The sequence below is a fragment of the Malaya genurostris genome, chromosome 3, assembly GCF_030247185.1.
Source record: "Malaya genurostris strain Urasoe2022 chromosome 3, Malgen_1.1, whole genome shotgun sequence".
Lineage (NCBI taxonomy): Eukaryota > Metazoa > Arthropoda > Insecta > Diptera > Culicidae > Malaya > Malaya genurostris.
Genome location: NC_080572.1, coordinates 182,383,195 through 182,407,017, shown reverse-complemented (window position 1 = coordinate 182,407,017; position 23,823 = coordinate 182,383,195). Strand labels below are relative to the sequence as shown.

Genomic DNA, 23,823 nt, shown 5'->3' with positions numbered 1-23,823 from the left:
TCAGGTCGGAACTTGTTTGGCGAAACCTTGTTGATAGATTTTTTTGCCGAGTAATGTTTTGTCAGGTCCCGGGCAATATTCAGAGACTTTGATTTGGATGATTTAGGCCGGAAGTACACCACCCACGAACCCCTCGAGCCATCGTCTTGGTAAACTTTTCGACGAGGAGGCAATATCTCAGAGGGAGATGAAGGCATCGGTGGGGGGATGGTATCTCGGAATCAGACTCAGCTTCTAAATGTTCTTCGTTCATTGAAGCTTCGCCTTCTTCCGAGACACCCCCACTGTCATCAATATTCATATTTTTAGTTCGGGAGTAAAGAAGTCTCCCGCACTTGAAATGAGAATGAAAAAATAAAATGAAAAGAAAATATATGAATAGTAAAAGTGAAGAAAAAGTTTGAGAAAGTACTTAACAATATGTCACGGTAAGCTGTTAGGTGAGTTGCTCCTGCACTTCTTCGTTGTGCTTCAGCGTGACCTTGACTCAGAATTTGGCTGCTGCGATGCGGGTAGCAAACAATAGAAATAACTGCTGCCCGAGGATAGCACAATAGCGTCTACTGTCGATACCGATACAAAACCGGTGCACAGACAGAACTCACTTGCGGGGATGCTACTTTTTATCACTTCTATTTAATGTCTATACTACAGCCTCTGCTGTGATAGGCACCTTCGTCTTACCGATGTCGATTGTTTAAGAACGCGTGTGTTCACTTCGAACATTCGGTTACAAATGTAGCCATACAATGATTCTGTACACTAAGAATCGGCTGCGAAATCTGTTGAAACAGGAAGGCCAAATACCACAAAAGGAATGTAATGCCAAGACTTTCTGCCGGTATAAGGCCCACTTATTTTATTGTTTTTTAAACGATTTTTCATAACTTCTAAAGAAGTTTTAGAAAATTTTAGTGATTTTAGTTTTTTTCACTAAATATTCCAGAAAAACTCTAATATTTTAGTGATATTCATTGGAATTTCTGATTATAAAATGTACAAACTTAGTAAAACTATTTTACTTAGTTTGGATTAAAAGTAAAAACTAAGAGTAAAACTATTGTACTAAGTTCAAAATTTTAATGAATATCACCGAAGATTCGTGTTTTTCTTGTATTTTAACTAAATTCACAAAAATTTTCTAAAACTTCTCTAGAAGTTATGAAAGTTCCCTCAAAGACAATGCAAATACATTTCAAGTTTAATCACGGTATTCTACATTAAAATGTAGCTGTGCTATTGATTTGCTATTGAAATTACCACAGTCAAATATTACTCTGCGCAATCACACGAATACCACTTTAAGCTCTTCTGCTAATCGGACATGCATTAACTATTTTTTTCTGACCGGGATAACGTGGCTGATGAATTGAATTGGTTTCAAATGCTATGATTTTGTTTTCTTATAGTGTAAATGAAAGAGTATTTTCGTAACGGATTCGATGAGTAAATGTCGCAAAACGAAATTGGTTTGAAATGGTTCTGAATTCTAAGATGGCGACTTCCGGTATATTGCAAAGCAAAACCTTGGTATTACATTCCTTCGCAGCCAATTCAGAGTGTACAGAACCATTTCATTGCTTGTGCTACGATTCTACTAACACTACGAATCCTTCCAGGTCGGTGCTCGAACATACGACAACTGGTTTTTGAGACCAGTGCCTTATGCATTGAACCACCGATCCGGAACAAATAATAAAATTTACACGATATGTAATTTAATGATACTTCGAAACAGACATCGATTGAATCAAAAATTTGATTGAAAACCATCATCGATGTAAATACAATAATATACAATATATTTTTATTTACGCTTAGTTTTTCTTTTAAATTATATTGAAAAGTAAAGATCTGAGGAGTAACTTTATATTACATTTCCTGCTCTAAATATGTGCATGAAAATAGATGTAAATATATTTATCTGTGTACCCAGGTACGAGAAAGACGTCATGAGGTTTCTTCTTTGATATTCGTTGATACCACATATTTCAGAAAAGTTGAATTTTGGATTGTTTGTGATTATAGCATACAACTGAAAATGTCATCATAAATTGATGATCATATTTCCAATGGCATGTAGCAAAAATTATGTTGATATGTTAGATACAACAAGATATATTCACGATCAAAATTTTATCACTCTCTCAGAGGGTAAATTTTGGAAAAGGTCCCTATTGTTAAGTAAGTCATGTTTACAACAAAAACATGTTTTGTGTTTTCAAAACTAATTGTTAACAATGTTTAAAGTTTAAGTAAATTACTTTAAACTCTGGCAAAAGAGCAGGAAGCTTGAAACCGTAGTTAAATAAAATTGAAACAAATTAGTGTCTCCAGAAGAAAGAACAATGAATGAGCCTCTCCTTGAAGATCTCCTATATATTTTTTTGTTCAATCCTTAATTATAAAAATACATCGTGTCTCTGTCGCTTGCTCACCGCTTCATTAATCACTCTGTAAGTGCATGTGAATGTTACATCCAACACGCGAAATATGGCAATAAATAGTCATTTCTTTTTCCCCGTAAGTATTGCACCCAGATCAATCCAGTTTAGCTATGCTATATCATCCCGGAATGGTAATTATCATCAAATAATAGCAATCTACAAACCCGCAATCTGAGCCTGCCATTTCTTCAATTACAGCTTTGGATGCTTCGCCAATTTCGGTACGGATACAACGGGTTTCTACAAACTGTATCCGGGAATTCGTACCCGACCCTGTACTCTGAACTTTCACTTTGTCATTCCGTTCTATCGAGAAGTTCTGCTCAGCTGGGGACTCGCATCGTGCGCCTCCCGGAGCGTGCTGAACATGTTGACGGCCTCTAACAATCCACATCACCCAACAAATCGAGATGGATACACTTCCAACGCGGTGGTACTAGTCGTAGGAGGCGCTGCCGAATCCCTGCACACTAGACCCAACAATTACCGGTTGGTGCTGAAAAACCGAAAAGGATTCTGCAAGATTGCCCTCAAGACGGGTACTTCGATTGTGCCGGTGATCAACTTCGGCGAGCTGGATCTGTACGATCAGCCACCGAATCCCGTGGGTTCTAAGCTGCGGAACTTTCAGGAGTGGGTAAAGAACCGGACCGGAATAGCGCCGGCAGCGTTCCGGGGACGTGGTTTCTTCCAGTACACCTACGGTATAATTCCGCGGCGAAAACCACTCAACACTGTCAGTAAGTATCGGCTTCTATCGATTCACTTCAAACTCTGAAATGTTTCCCAATCGTTTAGTTGGCGGTCCGGTGGAAACGGAAAAAATCGAAAATCCCACCCAAGCGGATGTGGACGAACTGCACGCCCGGTTTTGCACAGCACTGGAAGATTTGTTCGAAAAATACAAAGTCAAATTTGTGGAGAATTACAAAAATGTTAAGCTGGTCCTAGAGTAAGAAAACCGTAGCTTCCAACAGCAATGACAGATGACTAGTCGCAATCACCCCGGTGGCACGATTGTCATCTGCATACAATTGGCTTGAAGCCGAAATTTTTGGTTCTTTTGGTTCTAGTTCGCTGTCAAATGCTGTGTTTAAGCAGTGTTCACATCTTTCTTCATGCGGTTGCACCAACATAAGGAAATGATTTCGATGGAATATAATCAAACTATAACAAACCACTTTTTTCTTATTCAAAAAGAGGTCAAATTACTTATTTTGCAGAGAATACTAGACAAGAGTTATATTTATATTGGGTGTGAAGAAATTAACTTTTGACACCAGTGTGGTTTGATTGTATGGTATGAACGTAGCTTAAAATATTGTTGACAACAACGCCACCAAAACAAAATGCGTCGGTTTCAGGAACCAGCTTCCATAGCAGGGGGGTGGTCGCAATACAGTTATTTTTATATTCTTGAAAAATGGTGCCAATGGGATTATTATTAAGTAAGTAAATGTTAGACAAATACAATACATGGCTGAATTTTTACTCTTTTCTATAGCGTATTTTGCAATAAAAATATTTTTAAAAAGTAATCAATACTTGTTAGTTTATTTAAAACTGAATTATAACGGATCAGAGTTAGGTAATGGTTGAAAAAAGAATTTTATTTGGAATTAGGAAAATCGCGGCAAAAAAAAACAAAACCAAACGATCACTGATTCTTCTCGTGCAGAAATCCATTGTGTAATGCTGAAGTCGGTAAATCCATTGTGCAATGCTGAAGCCAATACCTCAAAGTAACACAAAGTGGCTTGCTCGCCAAGCAAAAATGTGGTACTACATTCCTTTTGTGGTATTTTATGATCCGGTTTCTCAAGCTTCCTTTAGCCGTTTTTAACATAACCTAACCATTGTAAAGAGTGTTCTTTTAAGAGCTTGCTGATTGGAAATTAAAATAAAACATTCTAAATTATGAAATTACTATTTTTTTCTATTTGGTAGATAATTTGTTGACATTTAACATTTAAATATAATTTCGGGCATATTGCCGCCACGACTACTTTCACAAAGGTCATTCTGGAGGTCCAATACTTTCTCAAGCATTTGAGGGCGTATTACAGCAATGACACGTTGAATATTGGTTTCCAAAGCATCAATCGTTGCTGGTTTATCCACATAAATTAATGACTTTACGTATTTCCACAAAAAATAATCGAGTGGCGTAAAATCTGAATTTCGGTCCATTTCTCGAAATAATATTGTCGTTGAAATGTTCTTTCAATAAGTCGATTGTTTCGGCCGCAGTATGACAAGTGGCACCATCCCGTTCAATCCACATGAATATCTTGAAGATTTGGCAACGAAACTTCATTGATCATGATTCTGTCTAGATTTCCATTCACGGTAACGCGTCGTCGTCTCCATTTTTAAAGAAATAAGGACCGATGATTCCACTAGTCCATGAACCGCACCAAACAGTACATTTATCGGGATGCATTGGTAATTCTTGAACGGAGTGTGTATTATCTTTGCTAAAAATACGGCAATTTTGCCTGTTGACGTATCCATACAACTAAAAATGTGCCTCATTACTCAAGATAATTTTACGCTATAAACAGTTTTAATTGAACACTGATGATGAAAATAAATTTCCTCCATTTGGAAGCGTTGTTCCAGAATTAACCTATTCATGACGATTTGCCAAACAATACTGAGTAGAGACGTCATTTTACACTGTCAAAGACAAAAGAGTAATCCCTACTGAAAAAACAACCCTCCTAAGAAAAACCTGTTTCAATCCACCTAGTGGTGCAATGATGCCTTTCTCATATTACTCATACCATCATAAGCAGAGCTAATAAAAGTCATTTTAATTTACTCAAATAATAGACGAAAATGACAAGAAACTACTGTCACTATCAGCTTCGCTTGCAAACTATGAATACAAATTCCATGTCCAGTCAATGACATAAGCGGGAGAGTAGTTTCAAAATTGTGTTTTTTCTTTCATTTGCCCTTTCAGTCATTTGCAGTTTTCAGTTAAAATCCCATAGTATGCAATGTCGGTATACAACCGCAGCTTTGAGAATCAAAAATGACAGAAAAAGGTTTCACAATGACTTTTACCTGTTTGTGCTCGAATTTGTAGTAGTCTTGGTTTCCAAAGAGGTTCGGGATGTAATTACTTCGATTTGTCATATTTTAGTCACTATTTATAGCCAAGCGTCACAGATTTTCAATACATCGTTGAAAGAATGAGAATTCAAATTCTGCTGATGCTCCCTGAAGACGTTAGTTTAGTTTCGTCTTGTCGTAGAGAAAAGAGTGAGCAATTATTCTCTCTCATTTTTTCAATGAGAAACGAAAATGCTTCGTCTCTCTTCGTTTGTTCTTGTGTCGGTCATTTACGAATTAGACAGTAAAATATTGAAAATGAGGCTGTTGGATTTGGATTCTTTTATTGAGAATGCGTGACAATTTTAAGCTTTGATCATGAGTATTACTATAAAGTTCTTAAAACAACTGTTCTTTGAATAGAAACAGAAAAGTTTGTTCGAACGTAATCTAGAAAAATCTTCGTATCAAAGCACCCGATTGGTCCGGAAGTGGAAGAATTATTCACTACGGATTCAGGGATTCTGTATGGAACCGTAAGCCTTTTCCTTTGAATATATAAGTTTGTGAAAATCGATTTGGTCATCTAGAAGAAAAGTAAGGTAGAGCAACAAATATGACCAACAAATTGGAACAGATTGGAACCTAATCGAAAAGAAATTTTCCCTCTTCTGTTTCGTCGTTTTACGTAGCGGTATACAATTTTTAACACCTAACCCAGTAGTTCCGGAACCGGAAGTCGGTTCCAGATAAAAATCAGGATCAGATTTTATTTGGAATTATAACACATTCTACTTAAACCTAAGTTCTTGATAATCGGCCAAACCATCGTTGAGAAAATAGTCTGAGTTTTAAAAGCATTTAAACACTATTTCCAATGATTCCGGAATCAGAAATCGGGAACCAGAACAGCCAGAATTAGATTGATAGGCCGTCTACTAACAATGAATTTAACACAAAGAATTTATCAGTCAGTTTTACGGTATTTGTATATGTGTTTGCCATCGTTTATGAAAAAACACATGATATTGAAAAATTTTCACTTATCGTTTCCTAGTTCCGAAACCAAAAGTCGGATCCGGATAAAATGTTTTTAATAATTTTAAGACCTTTCTTTTGTATCTAAGTTTGTGAAAATAGGTCAAACCATTTCCGAAAAAATCGAGTGCATATTTTATACTTAATTTTCACTTATTATCCTAAAGCTCCGGAACCGGAAGTCGGATCCAAATGAAACTCAATAGCAGACTATGGCACTTTACGACCTTACGTTCGAATCTAAGTTTGTGAAAATCGGTTCAGCCATCTCCAAGAAAGTGAGTGCATATTTTGGTTACATACATTCACACGAACACACACTGGCATTTGCTCAGTTCAGTCGAACCGAATCGAATGATATATGACATTCGGCCCTCCGGGCCTCGGTTGAAAAGTCGGTTTTCACAGTGATTGCATAACCTTTCTATATGGGAAAGGCAAAACACGCCCCTAAAAATGAAATTTGTATACCTATCAGTTTGTAATTCCGGAACCGGAAATCGTATCCGGATGAGATTTGATAGTGTTATAAAGATCTTTCATTTGAACCTAAGCTAAAGTGAAAATTGGGTGAGCGGTCTCTGAGAGAATCGACTGTACGTTTTTAGTTAATTTCGCACATTTTATCCCGAAACTCCCGATCCAGATGAAATTCAACAGGAACTTATGGGATTAGAAGACTTTTGATTTGAATTTTCGTAGAAGATAATCGGCCAGCCGGTCTCCGATAAAAATGAGTGCACTTTTATACTCCCGAACCGAAAGTCCTCTCCGAGTAAAATTCAATGTATGGGAATAGGAGACCTATCATTTGTATCTAAGTTTGTGAAAATTGGTACAACCATTTCCAAGAAAATCGGGTTAACATTTTTGTCACACAAAAACAAACACACACACACAAACACACACATACACACACACACATACTCACATACACACACACACCCACACACACACACACACATACCTGGTTTTAAACTGATAATACCTGCCTAATTGAAAAATTATACGGCTATTTGAATTTGGCATGATTTTTCCGTGTCATGTATAAAAATACGCTCGTGAGAATGGAATTATCAGCCTATAATTCCGGAACCGTAAATCGAATCCGGATGAAATTTGATAGTCTTATAAAGGGCTGAAAAATCTTTCATTTGAACCTAAGCTAAAGTGAAAATTGGGTGAGCGGTTGCAGAGAAATTCGAATGCACTTTTGATGTGGAACACATCTTTATTTTCTATATAGTGGTGCAAATCAGAAACTTAAGAAAAAGTACACGTAGAAATGTGGTCAGGTTTTAAACACTTACAGCTCAGTCTATTTTGTATCAATTATTAATATTATTTCATCATTTGATAGGAAATATTTCTATGTTTCGTAGCCACGTATTTTCAATTACATATGATTGAAATTTGTATTAGTAGCGAGCAGTGTCCTATTTGGCTGCTAAAAATCTTTGGCATACCGGATTTTCCTGCCATATACGACGGTTTTGAAGGAGTAAGCGATGTATCAAAGAGAGAGCATCGCTCTGATTGGTCAATCGATGCAAAAGCGAAGCTGTTTGAAGCACGCGAATCTATAAATAGATGCGAAATTAAAGCTAACGTTTCAGTCCTATTCCTAGCATGCTAGAGGTAGGTTGTTGCTAGACAGCAAGACAAAAACGTGCCATAAAACGATTTGAAGCTTTAAGGTGAAATGTAGCGGAATGCGAAAATCGCGTTTTTGATCAATTATTCAAAAATTAGACCGATTTTCGAAAAACCAAAAACACTTAAGTTTTCGAAATCAAATTTATCATAACTAAGTATTCTTAGAATTTTGAAATTTTGCTTTGGCGAGCCGTAATCGGTTTTTGAAATGTTTAAACAGTTACTGTTCCGTTCCACGGGGATGATTTTAGAACTGAAAAGTAGTGTTTGTAGCAGAATTTCACAAAGAATCTGAAAATGCAACTCAAAATTATAAAATATTAGCTAAAACAACCGAAATTTGAAAAAGTTTAGATAAACTTTTCCGCATTTTTTTTATTGCTTGCGCGCTGCTGTTTCGTATTGTGGTGGTGTGAGAAATGCGCGGTGGGCACGGTGGCATTATATCGTGAGCAAAAATACATATAAAATAATGACGCGAATTTATGCACCATTGGGTTTTGTGTTGAAATAAAAACTAGTTGATTACAATAAAATGGGTATTGTAAGAAATCGTTTATTTTCTAAGTAACTGTCATTTATAATGCTAATAATGTCCAATTCTGTTGAGTTCAATGCATTGCAAGGTCTTGGTATTACATTTATTGTTGAATATGACCATTTGTTTCAACAAACTTCGCAGACAAGGAGTGGCAGAACCGTATTGGGAGAATACTGAATCCACACCAGGAAAATGTCTGGGTGTGGAAGTCTTGGAATTACATTCCTTTTGAGAAATTTGGCCTTTCTGTTTTAACAGACTTCCCAGCCAACTCATAGCATAGCTTCGATTACATGGCTAGTGCTACGATCCTATTGACACAACAGAAATAATACTTTCAAGATGATGATGAAAGTCAATTAGAATGGAATATATTGGCATTGAATGTATTCGATAAGTAAATTCGACGGCGCTCTATCATGCGAGTTAAGTAAATACTTTTACGTAAATTCTATCTCATCGGCGGGAAGGGCCTGGTGAACGACTGGCAAAGATATCGAAAATACTTGAATGTTATCTCGTCTTCAATCGTTCTTTTGAAGGAGAATCCATGCTTGCTACTAAACTCAAACATATACATGGTTATCAAGTTTGTCAATACATATACATATAGCCTCATGTTAGTCATTCATAATTACTCATGATTTATAGCTCTAGTGTAAGAGTAATCACTAACAATAACGATTGAATTAGCATATATTTAAAGTGTGAAGGATTCAAAAATCCATTACGTCTAGTCTTTTTTACAAGCCAATATAACGAGAAGTAAACCCACTGCGCTCAATCATTGAAAAAAGTTCTTGTTTCTATGTGTCCGTTTTTCTTGGTATGCTTTGTGCGACGGTTCGTTCAACTGAAGCGGATAAAATTTTGCGCGCATTTTATGACGCTACATTTCACCTTAAGGGCTGACGCCAGTCGTTAGCGTGAAACCGTGTTGCTCGCTGTGCGTATTACATTTCTCTCCATGCTCTCTCGTAAATGTGTAAAATGACTCTCGATGTGGCCGGGTGGTCAAGAAAGTTTTGATATTTTCGGTTACAAGTTTGACTACATCACATAAAATCCAATAAAGCTACCGCTTGTTTGGCAGCCTTGCTGAGCCGATTTTATTTCTCTCTCATGTTTCAGGATACAAGAGCAAATAAAAATGGTACCGCCATAGAAATGGACTTACCATTACAAAAATAATATTCACTTAATTTTTATCGCTACAACATATATGTTTTTATTCACTAATCGCATCTAAACTAAATTATCTAGACATTGTCAGGATAGATTTTTGATCCATGCTTTTGAAGGCGAGATATTCAATGAACAAGTTGAAAGTTGCCGTTTTCAGCTATGCAATTCTTCCTTCAGAAAAAAGACTTTCCCGACCGCTAAAGTCAAACAATCATTCTGAAATTTTCACAGAATAATCTAAACTAAATTTCTAAGACAAGAAAAGACAACAAAGAGAAACTGTCATTTGCACTTAAAACCTTCTCTGGTGTTTGTCATCAAATGATGTGTTGGTGTTGGTTCGGATTGATTGAACTTTTTTTATTGTAGATCATTAGAAATTTAGGTTGCCTTGTTCCACATCAACGCCTCGAACAACCCCATGGGGCTGATCCTTGTAGTTTTTTAGTTCATTTCGCACATTTTATCCCGTAACTCCCGAACCGGAAATCGGATTCAGATGAAAATTAATAGCACGCTACGGGACTACAAGGCTATTAATTTGAATCTAGGCTGGAGAAAAGAAATTCAGCAACCTCCGAGAAAATCGATTGCACATTTTTGTAACATACATACACACACATACATACACACACACAAATACACACACATGCAGACACAACACTGGTTACCGTCAGTGACAGACCTCTGTTGATCCTGCTTGATTATACCGTGGAATAAAGGTTTTGATGCCATTAAAACACGCAGTGGCAGGCCCTACGAAGCGGGTACATGGGACAGTTTCAAAACTAAGGAGTGTATCGAAAAGTAGTTAGCAACATTGATTATTGAATAAAAAAGCGAAAAAAAAACATATTACGACATCAGTTTTGGATATATTGTAGAAAAATTACATTTTTATGCATTTCACTGATTATATTGAAGAAAATCCTAGTTTCTGTGAAACGCTCGCACTTTGGACTTGATATTCTTCATTAAATTCTGCACAGTTACTTTTGTAACTCTCTTGGTCGCAGCTGTCCAGTTTTTTCGAACTCCTGCATGTTTTGGGACACTGTACCTTCTTTCCGAAAGTGTCGCTTGACAATTGCCCAATACCTTTCAATTGACCGAAGATTCGGGCAGTTCGGTGGGTTGATGTCCTTTTCCACGAATTGTACATTATTTTTTGACAACCACTGTAGAACGGAGTTGGCGTAGTGGGCTGAAGCCAAATCCGGCCAGAAGAGAGGAGGAGCCTTATGCTTTCTGTACAGTGACAACATTCTCTTCTTCATACATTCTTTCTCGTACACCTTGGCGTTAATTGTGCCCTTCGTGAAGAAAATCGACGACCACAAACCACAGCTACAAATTGCTTGCCAGACCAACACCTTCTGCCCAAACTTTTTCATCGCCACCGTGGTGTCAGTGTCGTCCAGGTCCTGGTACACCGATTTCGTATAATGTTGCGGTCCGGGCAGCGCTCGAGAATCTTCCTTGGCGTAGGTTTCGTCGTCGATCAGGATGCATCCATCTTTATTCTGTAGAATCCGGTTATACAGTTTTCGCGCTCTTGTTTTGGCCGGAACTTGCTGTACCAGGGACTTTTTCGGCACCTTCTGTTTCTTGTACGTTTTCAGGAAGTTCCGAACTTTCATCCATCCGTTGAATCATCCCGATGCTGGTGTTGAAATGCTTGACCAAATCCCGCGTCGACGCCGATGGGTTTTTCCTGATGTACTCAACCACTTTTAAGTCCCGGCCGGACTGTTTGAATATTGCTAACTACTTATCGATACACTCCTTACATCAAATGAAGGTTAAAACAAGGGGCAAAATGAACGACAATAATAATAATAATACATAAAACTGTACTGGATGACCGAAAAGAGAAAGTGTAGACCATAACCGGCAATATGATCTTCGCACTACAGTTTAAACAACGCGAAAAAATGTTTAATTTGCCTGTGGCAAGATTATATACAGAAGTGTTAATGAAGCTGGTGTAGCGGCACAAAAATTGATTGGAAGTGATCGACGGTTTTGTGTAAAAGTTGTGTATAATTGTAGGAAACTAAAGGTGCTAATGAAACACATATCATGTGAATTTTTCTGTCAAAATAAAAAGGCTTTTTTCAAGTATACCTCGCATCATACACTCCAACATTCAATCAGAGGAACTGCTATACAAATTTATTCCTCCTGGGGATGAGAGGAAATTGAATATCATGACATCAGTAAGCATTTGCATCCTTAATCCAATCGAACTATTTTCATTCTAATTATTGGAAGACTTTTTGTTTTGTCATATTTATTTTATTTCTTGTCTTATTTTCTTTATTGATATATTGTTTTCTAAGTACAATATGTATCGCACTCTACTGTGATCTATTCACACTTTGATGCTTTTATATTTTCCAGAGATTTGCCTGGTGTATGTTATTGAGCAGGAGGATTCCCGAATAAAAAATATTGTAGAAAAACAATACGTTTTGCTGTTACAAAATCTCCCACAATTTTGCTTTGATCACTGAAAAATATTTTATTGTATTGTTATACACTATTCAATTAATTGTAAACATGCTTTTTACAATAGAATGTATAGGTTGTTATGTATCGTAACAATTCAAATCATAAAATTTTCTCATACACGTTTTTTTGGAAAACATTCAAATGTACAGTTTGCATATTGTTTGTAACACCATGTGTACAATAAATTCAATTGTAGAATCGAAGAAACAGTATAATGAATCGTTGAAAATGAAAAAAATCATGTCAAGATACAATAAAATGTATTGTAACTCATAGATCTAATTGTGAATCAATTGTTTATACTGTAAAATCAATGGTTTATTTTTTACGGGTTGTCACGACAATCAACATCGAACAAGTCAGAAGTTGTTTTTTTTAATAACACTTGCCCAGTTTGCACTAACGCCAACTTTGAATGAAACAAATTTTTCACACTTTGATCAACCGCATAACTCACGAACGTAACTACTTTTTCCAGTACCGGCTGTTTCCTCAGTTTTGCCACCGACACGACCGGTTTCCGCACGAAGTTCCCGGGAATTCGCTCCCGTGTCGTTACCCTTGACTTCCACCTGTTGGTTCCGTTTTTTCGCGAGCTAGCATTCAGCTGGGGTGCCGCATCGTGCTCTCAGGAAAGCATCACCAATCTATTGCAGGCTCCAACGGATCCCAAGGACCCCCGCAATTCCGACGGGAGCACATCGAATGCCGTGGTCATCATCGTCGGCGGTGCAGCCGAATCGCTCAACTGTAGACCCAACGACTATCGGTTGGTGCTGAAGAAGCGCAAAGGATTCTGCCGGATCGCACTGCAAACTGGTTCCCCGATAGTTCCGGTGATCAATTTTGGTGAGCTGGACCTGTTCGATCAACCGGCAAACCCGCCGGGTTCACGCTTACGGCGCTTCCAGGAGTGGGTCAAAGCAACCACGGGAATCGCACCGGCTGCCCTAGTCGGACGAGGATTTTTCCAGTATACGTTTGGTGTTATCCCAAGGCGGAAACCAATAAACACCGTTAGTACGTATTGTGAGGATGCGGTTGCTTGAAAGGATAAATATTGATATTTTGCTTGTTTTCATTCACAGTTGGTGCTCCGGTCGAGGTGAAGAAATTAGATAATCCATCCAAGGAAGACGTTGAAAACTTACACGAAGCATTTTGTACTGCACTGGAGAAATTGTTCGAAACTCATAAGAGTAAATATGTTGAAAATTTCGAAAATATTCGCTTAGTTCTAGAATAGGTCACTAGTCATCATTTACATTATTTGTTTCTTCTCATTGCCTAGAAAAGACTTTTGTTAGATCTCGGTGTTATTATTGAACACAAAGCGTACGTCCATTTGACCGTAAAATTGAACAGAATAGTTTTCTTTTGCCACATTAGTCACTATAGAATTATTTGTATTTAAGTATATTGAGCAACATAGCGGAAAGCTGGTCCAGCTGGTCCTTGCTACCATATTTGTAGCCTACCGCAGCGATGACAGCTACGAATGTTAAAGATGAGCCGTACAACACTCGTGTTAGTATCTGAAATTAACAACAAAAGACATCAATGGTTAGTAGGAACATACACAAAACTAATGCTAGGTAAATTTCGATTGTTACACCTGAAATAAATAGTTGTTGAAAATAACAACCAATTCACCGGTCAATCCAAACATATTTTCAAATGTTTAACTGATGCATTTCACTGCAATAACTTCCTCTAAGTAAAAATTCGAATTTTGAAATGAAAAAAAAATAGATTCTTGAGTTCCAGCAAAATTTGTTATAACTAAGGAATCAGCCCTTTGATTTCCGAAATTTAGTCCTATTTACTTGAATTCTCTCTTCATTGAGCCATTCCCAAAATAGAAAAAATGGTTAACATACTCCGATTTGGATGACACTTTGCATACGTCTTCAGAATTGAAAACGATTTATTTTGCACGGATGAAGAGACCAATTCGACTAACTCATTTTTGTATGTCCAGGAAGTTCAGGAAGAAGTTGTTGGAAATCACTTGAATACTCTAAAAGAAACACACCACAAAAAAGTGGAATACTTTACTAAAAATTAGAAAACTACCCACAATAATTGAATGACAAACAAAACGCTTCCAAACACATCTGGTGGTGTGATAATGTGTTTAGCTTTTCATTTGAACAAGTCTCATTATAGAATATTGTAAGAATAAATAAATTTCTGGTAATTCTAAGGATTTTTTTTGTTGATCGAAAACATTGGTTTGAAACAACTATACCTTATGATAAAAAAAGAACCGGAATTTTTATTTTAAAATTCCCGCGCTTGTCCAATCGGTAAACTTTTATTCTCTCAACGTTGGCAACACTTTTATACACATTCTGTCAAATTTTGACGCATATCGTACGATTAGTTTTTGTTTGGCGTCTATACAAAGAAGTTGAAAAATTTTCGTGTGGCGATTTTTATAATGGATGAAAATTTAGAACAATTCGGTCGTTTAATGTGCGGTTTAGACGTCATATCTGCGTTGGAAATCATCTCTTTGGCCACATCAACACGACGCTGTTTTTGAATGAAATTCAGCTTTTTTGGCACCAGCCGAGAAGCGACGCGTTTCAATCCCAAAACATCAGTTAAAATGTGTTCGGTTGATCCATAAGAGATGCCCAACAACACAGCAATCTCTCTAGTCGGTACAGAACGATTTTGCAACACGATTTGCTTCGCCGATTCAATGTTTTCTTCAGTAACAGATGTTGTTGGGCGGCCAGGGATCTCATCATGATCCAAGGTTGTACGACCACCTTTGAAGCGTTTATACCACTCGTATGCCTGTGTTTTTCCTAGACACGATTCACCAAAGGCCTTTTCTAATATTTTCAACGTTTCGGAACACTTAAATCCATTTGCAACACAAAATTTGATGCACGCACGTTGCTCTAAATTTTCATCCATCATAAAAATCGCCACCCGAAAATTTTTCAACTTCTTTGTATAGACGCCAAACAAAAACTAATCGTACGATATGTGTCAAAATTTGACAGAATGTGTATAAAAGTGTTGCCAACGTTGAGAGAATAAAAATTTACCGATTGGACAAGCGCGGGAATTTTAAAATGAAAATTCCGGTTATTTTTTGATCACAGAGTACTCTAGTTTACAGAAAACATATTTTGTTTAATTCTCCGATATCTCGGTTTGAAATAACTATATTTTTGTTTTCAAGGTCAAATAATCGTTTTGTTGATTTAAACAGCCCGTATTTCTTAGCATATAAATTTTTTTATGGAGCTAATTTTTGAAATAAAATAAGGTATATTCTATAATTTGAGTATAATTGGAAGCTTACGTCAGTAACATTTCCAAATCTTTACGATTATACATCAAGAATCAAGAAGCGTTTTGCGTTAAGCTCTGTGGATATAAAAAGTGGTACGGTTACGTCACTAATTCATAACAATACCCTGTAACTTTATGAGTTGATGAATTTTAATATTCTTATGAATTTCGAGTTTCCAAATTCAAACATCCAAAACAGAGCAGATTATTAAAAAGAAAATATTGATAACGATTGATATACAACAATTTACCAAATATACTTTGACATTTCCAAAAATGTACCCCGCGAAGATACAAAAATACGAATATTTTGCGTTATAAATTGAAAATATTCAGTGGAATTTATTTTTTTACGTGGTATACGTCGGTCGTCGCAAACATTTTACTTACAGTATCATGAAAAACACAATTATTCCAAATTTTTTGTGAGATTTGAAATAAAAGTGTTTCTGTTTTGTTTGTATACCTTTTTTTGTAATAAATAGATATAGAATTTTCCGAAGTGTGTAAAAGCATGTCAGTTTCCAACGATTTGTTTTATTGTTTAAGTCTTTGTTAAGACTAAGAGCATTGACATATCAATGCAATTATGTAATGAAAATCGCGAAAATGTTACCGCAGAGACGGAATCGAACCCGTAGGTAACTCTTAATCGGGAAAATTTTTTTACCAATTAAACGTGCCAAGTAGAAGGGAAAAAACAAACTTGTGATCAGTGTATGTTCTGTTGAATTTGTTTCCGTAAGTGGTGACCAAGTACAGCGAAGCATTTGGTTTCTTCTAGTAAATTGGGCTTTCTCTTCATATGTTTTCATATGCAGGGTAGTTTAATTGGCAAAACAATTTCCCCGGTTAGAAGTTAGCAACGGGATCGAGTCCCGTCTCAGCGGTAACGCCTTCGTGGGTTTCATTACAAAATTGCATTCACATGTCAATTTCCCAATCTGTTTTCCCCGTTAGATACTGATCAAGTTTAATGTCAGTTTTATTCGTATTCATGTAATCCAGTTGTGTCTCTGACATTACCCACCCGTCTTTTTACATCGCTACAATATACGACAGCTTGTAATTTCAAACAGTCATCGTCTTTTAACTCCGGAACCGAAGCCAGGTCCAGATCCAATTCAGCAATTCTATTAGGGAGCCTTCCATTTGAATCTAGGAAAATCGTGAGTGAGTGCACATCTTTTTCGCACACACAGACATTTTGTATACTCGACGAACTGATTCGAAAGGTACATGACATTCGGCCTTCCAGGCCTCAGTTCGATAGTCGGTTTCTACAGTGATTATATAGCCTTTCTATATGTAGAAGAAAAGAGAAAATTTGTTCAATTGCCACAACTTTGAATACAACAGTGTCAATAACTTTACAGAGCGCTATCTGAATGCATCAGTCACGAATAAAATTGTTTTAATACGCTATAAAAAGTTTTTTCAAAGATACTAAACACGAAAAGGGAAAAATAAAAATTTAAGAGCAAAAAGACAGATTTTCTTAGAAACATCCTAAGTTGCTCGATTAAAGTAAGTTTACTATTTGTTAGAGCTGCTAGAGATACCACAACGGCGTCTTTAGCAAAGCTGTTTGATATGTTGTTTTTTTAATTTTATTGAAGAAAGTAAACCACTATCTTAACAGGTTTGGATATCTCTAATGATAAGTTACAAAATTTAAATCTGGATTTTATAACAAGAAAAACTGGCAGCCTCAGCAGTGTTTTACTCGTGTTTCAACTATACAAAAAATAGAACGGCATCGTAGACCAGTTTTAAATTTGACAAAAGAACTGGTCGAATAAATAAAACTAGAACGGCTTGCTGGGGATACGGTTGTTTCAGTTTCTGTTATACTATAGATCTTCCATATAGAACTTCTAGTTGCTGAATTTGCTCTAAGACCGTCTATATTCAAAAAATGCTTCTTCGATACTGATCATTTGTCCTGCATACATCGCAACTCTAAAGTATAAGGCTAGGCCATAAATGTTTTATCCCCCTGAATTGTGCATCCGGACCACTCTGCAATGGTAGCTTCCAAACGAGCCTAACCTTGTTTAAATCGGTTTAGCCATTTCCGAGAAAACTGAGCGGATTGAAATGTTCATAATTCATAGTTGATTCGAATGGTATACTACTTTGGACATGAAGTAGTAAGACTTTTGAACTATATTTCGCGCGGAAACCTTATTCGTCGAAATTTTTTTTCTAGGTTGGTATGACTGTCAGTGATATCTGTGCCAAGTGTCACGTCAAAATATTCATTAGTGTCTAGTATACGTCTGTCTTTCTGAAGTATTAAAAGATCAATCGGCGATTTTTACAATGAGTGAAATTATTCAACAAAGAAGTTCCATCAAATTTTGTGTGCGGAATCAAATTTCTGATGCCGCAACATTCAGAATATTGCAAAAGGCCTTCGGTGATAATTGTATGTAGAGAGCTAGTGTTTTTGATTGATACAAGTTGTTCAAAGAGGGTCGAGAACGTTTTGACGACGAGCCACGTCAAAGCAAAATAATGTTGACAGTTTTCTTTGATTATCTAGATGCACTCCGAATTCCTTCCGATCGGCCAAACTGTCACCAGGCATACTATTTGAATAGGCACGTACCCAGAGAGGGAGGCCCGAGGGGCCCTGGCCCCTACCAAAATCACAAAAAGAAAAAAAAAGTTTGTTACGAAGCGAACAATGTCAAAACTAAATAAAATGGAGGTTAAAACCGGGGTACATAAGCGCACCTCGAGTACATGTTTGGCTGGATCCATCATTATACGCCAGAGAACGGAATGCTTACCCGACAATGGACTAAAGTCGTACTTCGAAACGGAACGTGTGCCTGAAGTTATCTTTTATTGGAGCGACAAAAGAACGAAATCGCTGTGAAATGGCTTATCTGAAGCATATGAGCATTGATACCATGGTTGAAATCAGCGGTTTAGAATTACAATCACTTGCCCATCCCCCTTTTTCACATGATTTGGCTCCCTCGAACTATTATCTGTTCCTAAACCTCAAATCATCTTTGAAAAATCTATGTGAGCTACGTAGTAAAATTTTAGACCTCTACTTCCGAAACCTGTCTAGCCAAAGTTAGTTCGTATGGTCATCAACTAAAGTAACCTAAAAAAGGTGGGTGGGTAATGTCAGAGACATAACTGGATGTCATGAATACGAAAACAACTGGCATGTTCCTTAACAATTCCGAATATCAATTAGTTGATCAATTGTATGAATTCCTTTTGCAGTACTAGAATTTGAAACGATGCACTTAAACTAAAGTTCAGATTAGTTACATTAAACATTCTGAAACACAATTAAATATTATGAAATAACCAGTATAGTTCTTTATAATAAAAATACAGAATAATCTGTATACGTGGCAACCCTGTTTCGCACGGCATATTTTCAAACGACACCCATACTAGTATAAAGATGTGTTCTACATCAATACTTTCATCTTCGCATTGCGTGAATCGTAATGGAATGTGTTAGTGACGGTGCAAACTTGGTCTACTTCCTTCTTGATAAAACTGATGCTTTCGGTACGATGATTACGATGATCTGTAGCACTGAAAAGTGCTTTGAATTGTCACGACCAACAAGATCTGCATTTAGATCCGAGATGGTTTATTGCGCACTGCACTGATGACTTCAGCTGGCAGGCTTCTGGTGTGGTTTTGCTGTGTGGCCGGCCCGATGTTACTCTTGTGTGTGTGTGTGTCTTAACCGTTGTCCAAAAAATGATAGAAAAAGTTTGAAAAATTAGCTTTTATATCGATGGTGCAGCACAAATTTTGTTCTCTTCCTCAAATCAGACAGGTTTTTCAATAGTGTAGTTTCGAATCTATTGGTAGTTAGATTATATAAATCCTTCCACAGATCATGAGCTGTGAGCTTTCAAAATACGAGAAAGGCAAACAAGCGTCATGTGTTTTCCTCTTTGATACTCGTTGATACCAAATATTTCAGAAAAGTTTAATTTTTAATTATTTGAGATTATGTCACACAACTGAAAATTTTATCATAAAATAGTGATCATATTTCCGATTGCATGTAGCTAAAATTATGTTGATACGTTAGATACAACAAGAGATATTCACGATCAAAAACTTATCACTCTCTTAGGGGGTAAATTTTAAAAAGGCGCCCCATAGTAAAGTAAGTCGTATTCACGACAAAATTTAGAAGATGTTTTCCGTTCTCCGCGAATCGAAGTAAGGAAGCTATCTTGGACCACTTCTCAAAATCTATCACACCATCACAAGTCTCGTGGATAGTTGTGCTCTAGAAATGGACGTTGAAAAAGTCTTGGACATGTGCGAATGGAATGGCATGACAGTAAACGTTAAGAAATGTAATATAATATTCACCTCTCGGTTACAGCCATAAATTTTATTCGAATACTCAATACTGATAGTTCCAGTGAAAAAGTTAAAAACTGTCTGTTAAAAACATCGGCAAAATGCCCACCGAAAATTATGTACCTAAGACATCTTCAGTAACATTATTTTTTGTCTTTCTCATATAGAAAGGTTATGCAATCACTTGAAAAACCGACTAGTGAATGGCCAAGTGTCATATACCATTCGACTCAGTTCATCGAGCTGAGCAATGTCTGTGTGTGTGTCAAATAATCTCACTAGGTTTTCTCGGAGATGGTTGAACCGATTTTGACAAACTGAAACGTTTTCCGGTCCCATACGGAATTCCTGAATTTCATCCGGATCCGACTTCTGGTTTCGGAGTTGTAGGGTAAAGTGTGTTCAATGTTGTACACCGTCAATTAAAATATTTTCGGATGCAACAAACATTTAAATCGTAATTTAGAGTGCGTAGTAGTAGAGTTTGTGCGTCATGTTAGTTTCTGGCCGTACCGGTATAATCAAAGTCGGTTCGATTATACCGGTACTCGGGTTCCGGTGCCGGAAGTGCATATAATAGTGAACCCACTTCTTTTTCTTAAGAATGACTTACGCAATCAAAGCACTGTTTTATTCTGTATTATATGCACAAACAATCTCTTGGTTTCTTTCAAAAATCGAAGGGAAAAATTTTGATTAGAATACCACAATATTATATGTACATGAGAAAGGCATCATTACATCACTAGGTGGATTAAAACAGGTTTTTATCTGAGGGCCCCTCCCGAAACGAAATCCTGGGTACGGTCCTGTATTTGAATACTATACGTCATGTGTGCGAAGCTATTTGTAAAAAGAGGCCGGAATTATTGGCCGATAAATCTTGGTTTTTGCCCCACGATAATGCACCGTCCCAATTCAACCAATATCGTTCCGCAACCCCCGTATTCAGGGCCGGTGAAAGAGGTGGGTACGGTGGGTAGTATTACCCACCCAAAAATGTTTAAGGTGGATAATTATCCCCCTGAAATTTCGAGCAAAAAACAATGGTAATATTGTTATTATTTATAATGTCAAGCATATTTTTATTGTAACTAAGAATAAATAAAATTAAATTTATCGAATGCTTGTACTCAAGGTAGAGCAAGGATGTAAAGATATTCAATAGAAATGTGAGACGTGACAAGAGCCATTTGAGCAACCAGAAATCTTTTAGAAACCTTCAGCCAGAGGAGTTTAGCTTTAGCATCTCATCAATGCAAATCACTCGAGTATCTGGTATGCCGGAAAGTACCTTCTTAACCATTTACTACCTGGACCGGCAAAAGAAAAGTTACCAGAAGTTGTCACTTTCTGTTTGCGACGGCATTCTCATACACAATGATTTCTTCACTGTATGGATATTTTTTATCTATATCTTTATAGCTATAAGTTCGTCTCCTCTGGTAGAATGTGAAAGTTAAGTTACTAAAAGATTTCTGCTTGCTCAAATGATTACAAAGTTCGTCTCACCTTTCCGTTCTATATCTTCGCATAAATAAAATTACTCAACATCTTTTGACGTAGGTCTACGCCTTTGTTTTCGATACCGGAGTGCAAATTCAAAATACAGGAAATAAAACCGTACAAACAGTGGTCAGATTTTTTATTGTCTACATCTCAACCATTATTTAACTGATGTTCGATATATTTTACTTAGAAATATTTCTACTCATCGATTCGAGTAGATAAATCCATATATTTTAGGTAATTGGTGAATAAAAGTTCAATTCAATTTGCATTTTCAGATTCAGTATCGAATTGACTTACACTCTGTGCGGTTCGATACTGCCGTAGAGATCATTCAGTAATAGCCGTTCAACCGAGAAGGTTGTGTATAGAAGCGTACAGTTTAATAACGCTGGTTAGTTTACACGCGTTAAATACGACAACGGTTGAACTACAGGTAGAGACCTGTTGGCAGCAGCCGTTAAAACGTAAAATCGTGCTGCATAAGAGAGCCCTAGTGCTGGGCCAAGCTGGTGAAGGAAACAACAAAGGGCGTTTCCCAAGCTCTACCCAGGCCACAATATACAGCCACAAGTGCTGAGCAGGAGAGTGCAAAGGCACATTGAAGAAGAAGAGTGCAAAGGCACACAGAAGCAGGAGAGTGCAAAGGCACACCGGTGCGAAGGCACTTCGGTGCAGAAGCATATCGGTGCGGAGCACAAGGAAGAAGGAGACAAGACAACTCGGTCTTTCCACTGCCATACAACACGCAGGTATACACCGGTGACCTGCGCTGGTTGCAGCTGGCGAAGACAAAAGTAAATCGGAAATCGAGTGGTGCTGGATGTCAGGTAGCAGTAGCATCACATCCAACAATCAGCATCCAACAAGAACATCTAGAGCAACGAGGATCTACACGGCAGTGCAACGGAGATAGACAATAATTTCAAGGTAGAAGTTTTTTCTTTTCCTTTTGATTGAGTACTGTGTAGTGTTGGTTTCATTTTTTACTTTAAAGTTTGATTAAAAATTTTAATGTGATGGATGAATCCATGGACGTAAATCCTAGCATGAATCCTATACCCCCACGAACGAAAAAATATCAGGAGAGCTCTTCTGGGCCTTGGATAGTCTTTTTTAGACGTATATCAAAGCCATTAAACATTTACCAAATTTCTAAAGGTTTAACATCACGATTCTCTTCAATCAAAGAGATCATAAAAGTAAATAACGATAAAATTCGTGTTGTGGTAAATAATTTGAAACACGCGAATGATATTGTCTCTTCGGAACATTTCAATAAAGAGTATAAAGTTTACATACCCTCCAAAGATGTCGAAATTGACGGTGTTGTTACCGAAGCGAGTCTTTCGGTAGATGATTTACTCAAGCATGGTGTTGGTCGTTTCAAGAACTCTATGCTTGAGGGTGTGAAAATACTGGAGTGCAAACAACTGTACTCAGTAGTTTATGAAGAGGGAAAAAAAGTTTATCGCCCATCAGACTCGTTTCGAGTGACATTTGCCGGATCTGCGTTGCCGTCCCATGTCTATGTCGATAAAATTCGCCTCCCTGTTCGGCTTTTTGTTCCAAATGTAATGAATTGTACGAACTGCAAAAAATTCGGACACACAGCTACTTACTGTAGCAATAAACCAAAATGTATTAAGTGTGAAGGACCTCATAAAGATAATGATTGCAACAAGGAAATTGAAAAATGTATTTATTGTGGGGAAAGTCCTCATGAGGATATTTCAGTATGCACTGCATTTAAAGTGCACAAAGACAAAATTAAGCTTTCTTTAAAAGCACGGTCTAAGCGCACATATGCAGAAATGCTTAAAACGGTCATTGATGTCCCCCCTTTGGAAACCGAAAACGGGTTTTCAAATCTAGAGGAAACAGAGGACTCTGACTCTGACGAAAATAGTGAAGGTAATTCGTTTATCACTACCCAAGGGTCAGTTAAGAGAAAGAAGTCTTCTTCCAAATTACCAAAAAAGACACCTAAAGTTTCATCTTCAAAAAAAGATCCCCGTGTTAAACAAAAAAAGTCAAAACCAAAGACTGTGCCTCCTGGTTTGTCAAATTCACAAACCAATCCAGGATCTAGCACAGAAAAAGGTAATAATCCTGTGGGCTCCATTTCACAGCCACCAACAGGATTACTGAAGTTTTCGGAAATTGTTGAATGGATTTTCTCAGCATTCAATA

At 37.1% G+C, this 23,823-nt stretch overlaps 2 protein-coding genes across 4 annotated transcripts in view; one reads left to right on the top strand and one right to left on the bottom strand.

The window, feature by feature from the left end:
- LOC131434689 (2-acylglycerol O-acyltransferase 2-A-like) overlaps positions 1-13,687 on the top strand; it is a 33,231-nt gene extending 19,544 nt beyond the window's left edge. The window contains exons 5-6 of one of the 3 annotated variants that reach the window (XM_058601683.1): positions 12,920-13,461; positions 13,530-13,687. In XM_058601683.1, the coding sequence (XP_058457666.1) occupies positions 12,920-13,461; positions 13,530-13,687 (700 nt within the window). Of the gene's footprint in view, positions 1-2,645; positions 3,188-3,245; positions 3,933-12,919; positions 13,491-13,529 lie in introns of those variants that run through there. The other 2 variants (XM_058601682.1, XM_058601684.1) reach the window with 2 other exon arrangements.
- A 148-nt stretch (positions 13,688-13,835) lies between these two features.
- LOC131434688 (kynurenine 3-monooxygenase) overlaps positions 13,836-23,823 on the bottom strand; it is a 30,934-nt gene continuing 20,946 nt past the window's right edge. Inside the window, exon 7 of the mRNA XM_058601681.1 lies at positions 13,836-13,976. Within this exon, the coding sequence (XP_058457664.1) occupies positions 13,842-13,976 (135 nt within the window). The 3' untranslated portion in view covers positions 13,836-13,841. The remainder of the gene's footprint in view (positions 13,977-23,823) is intronic.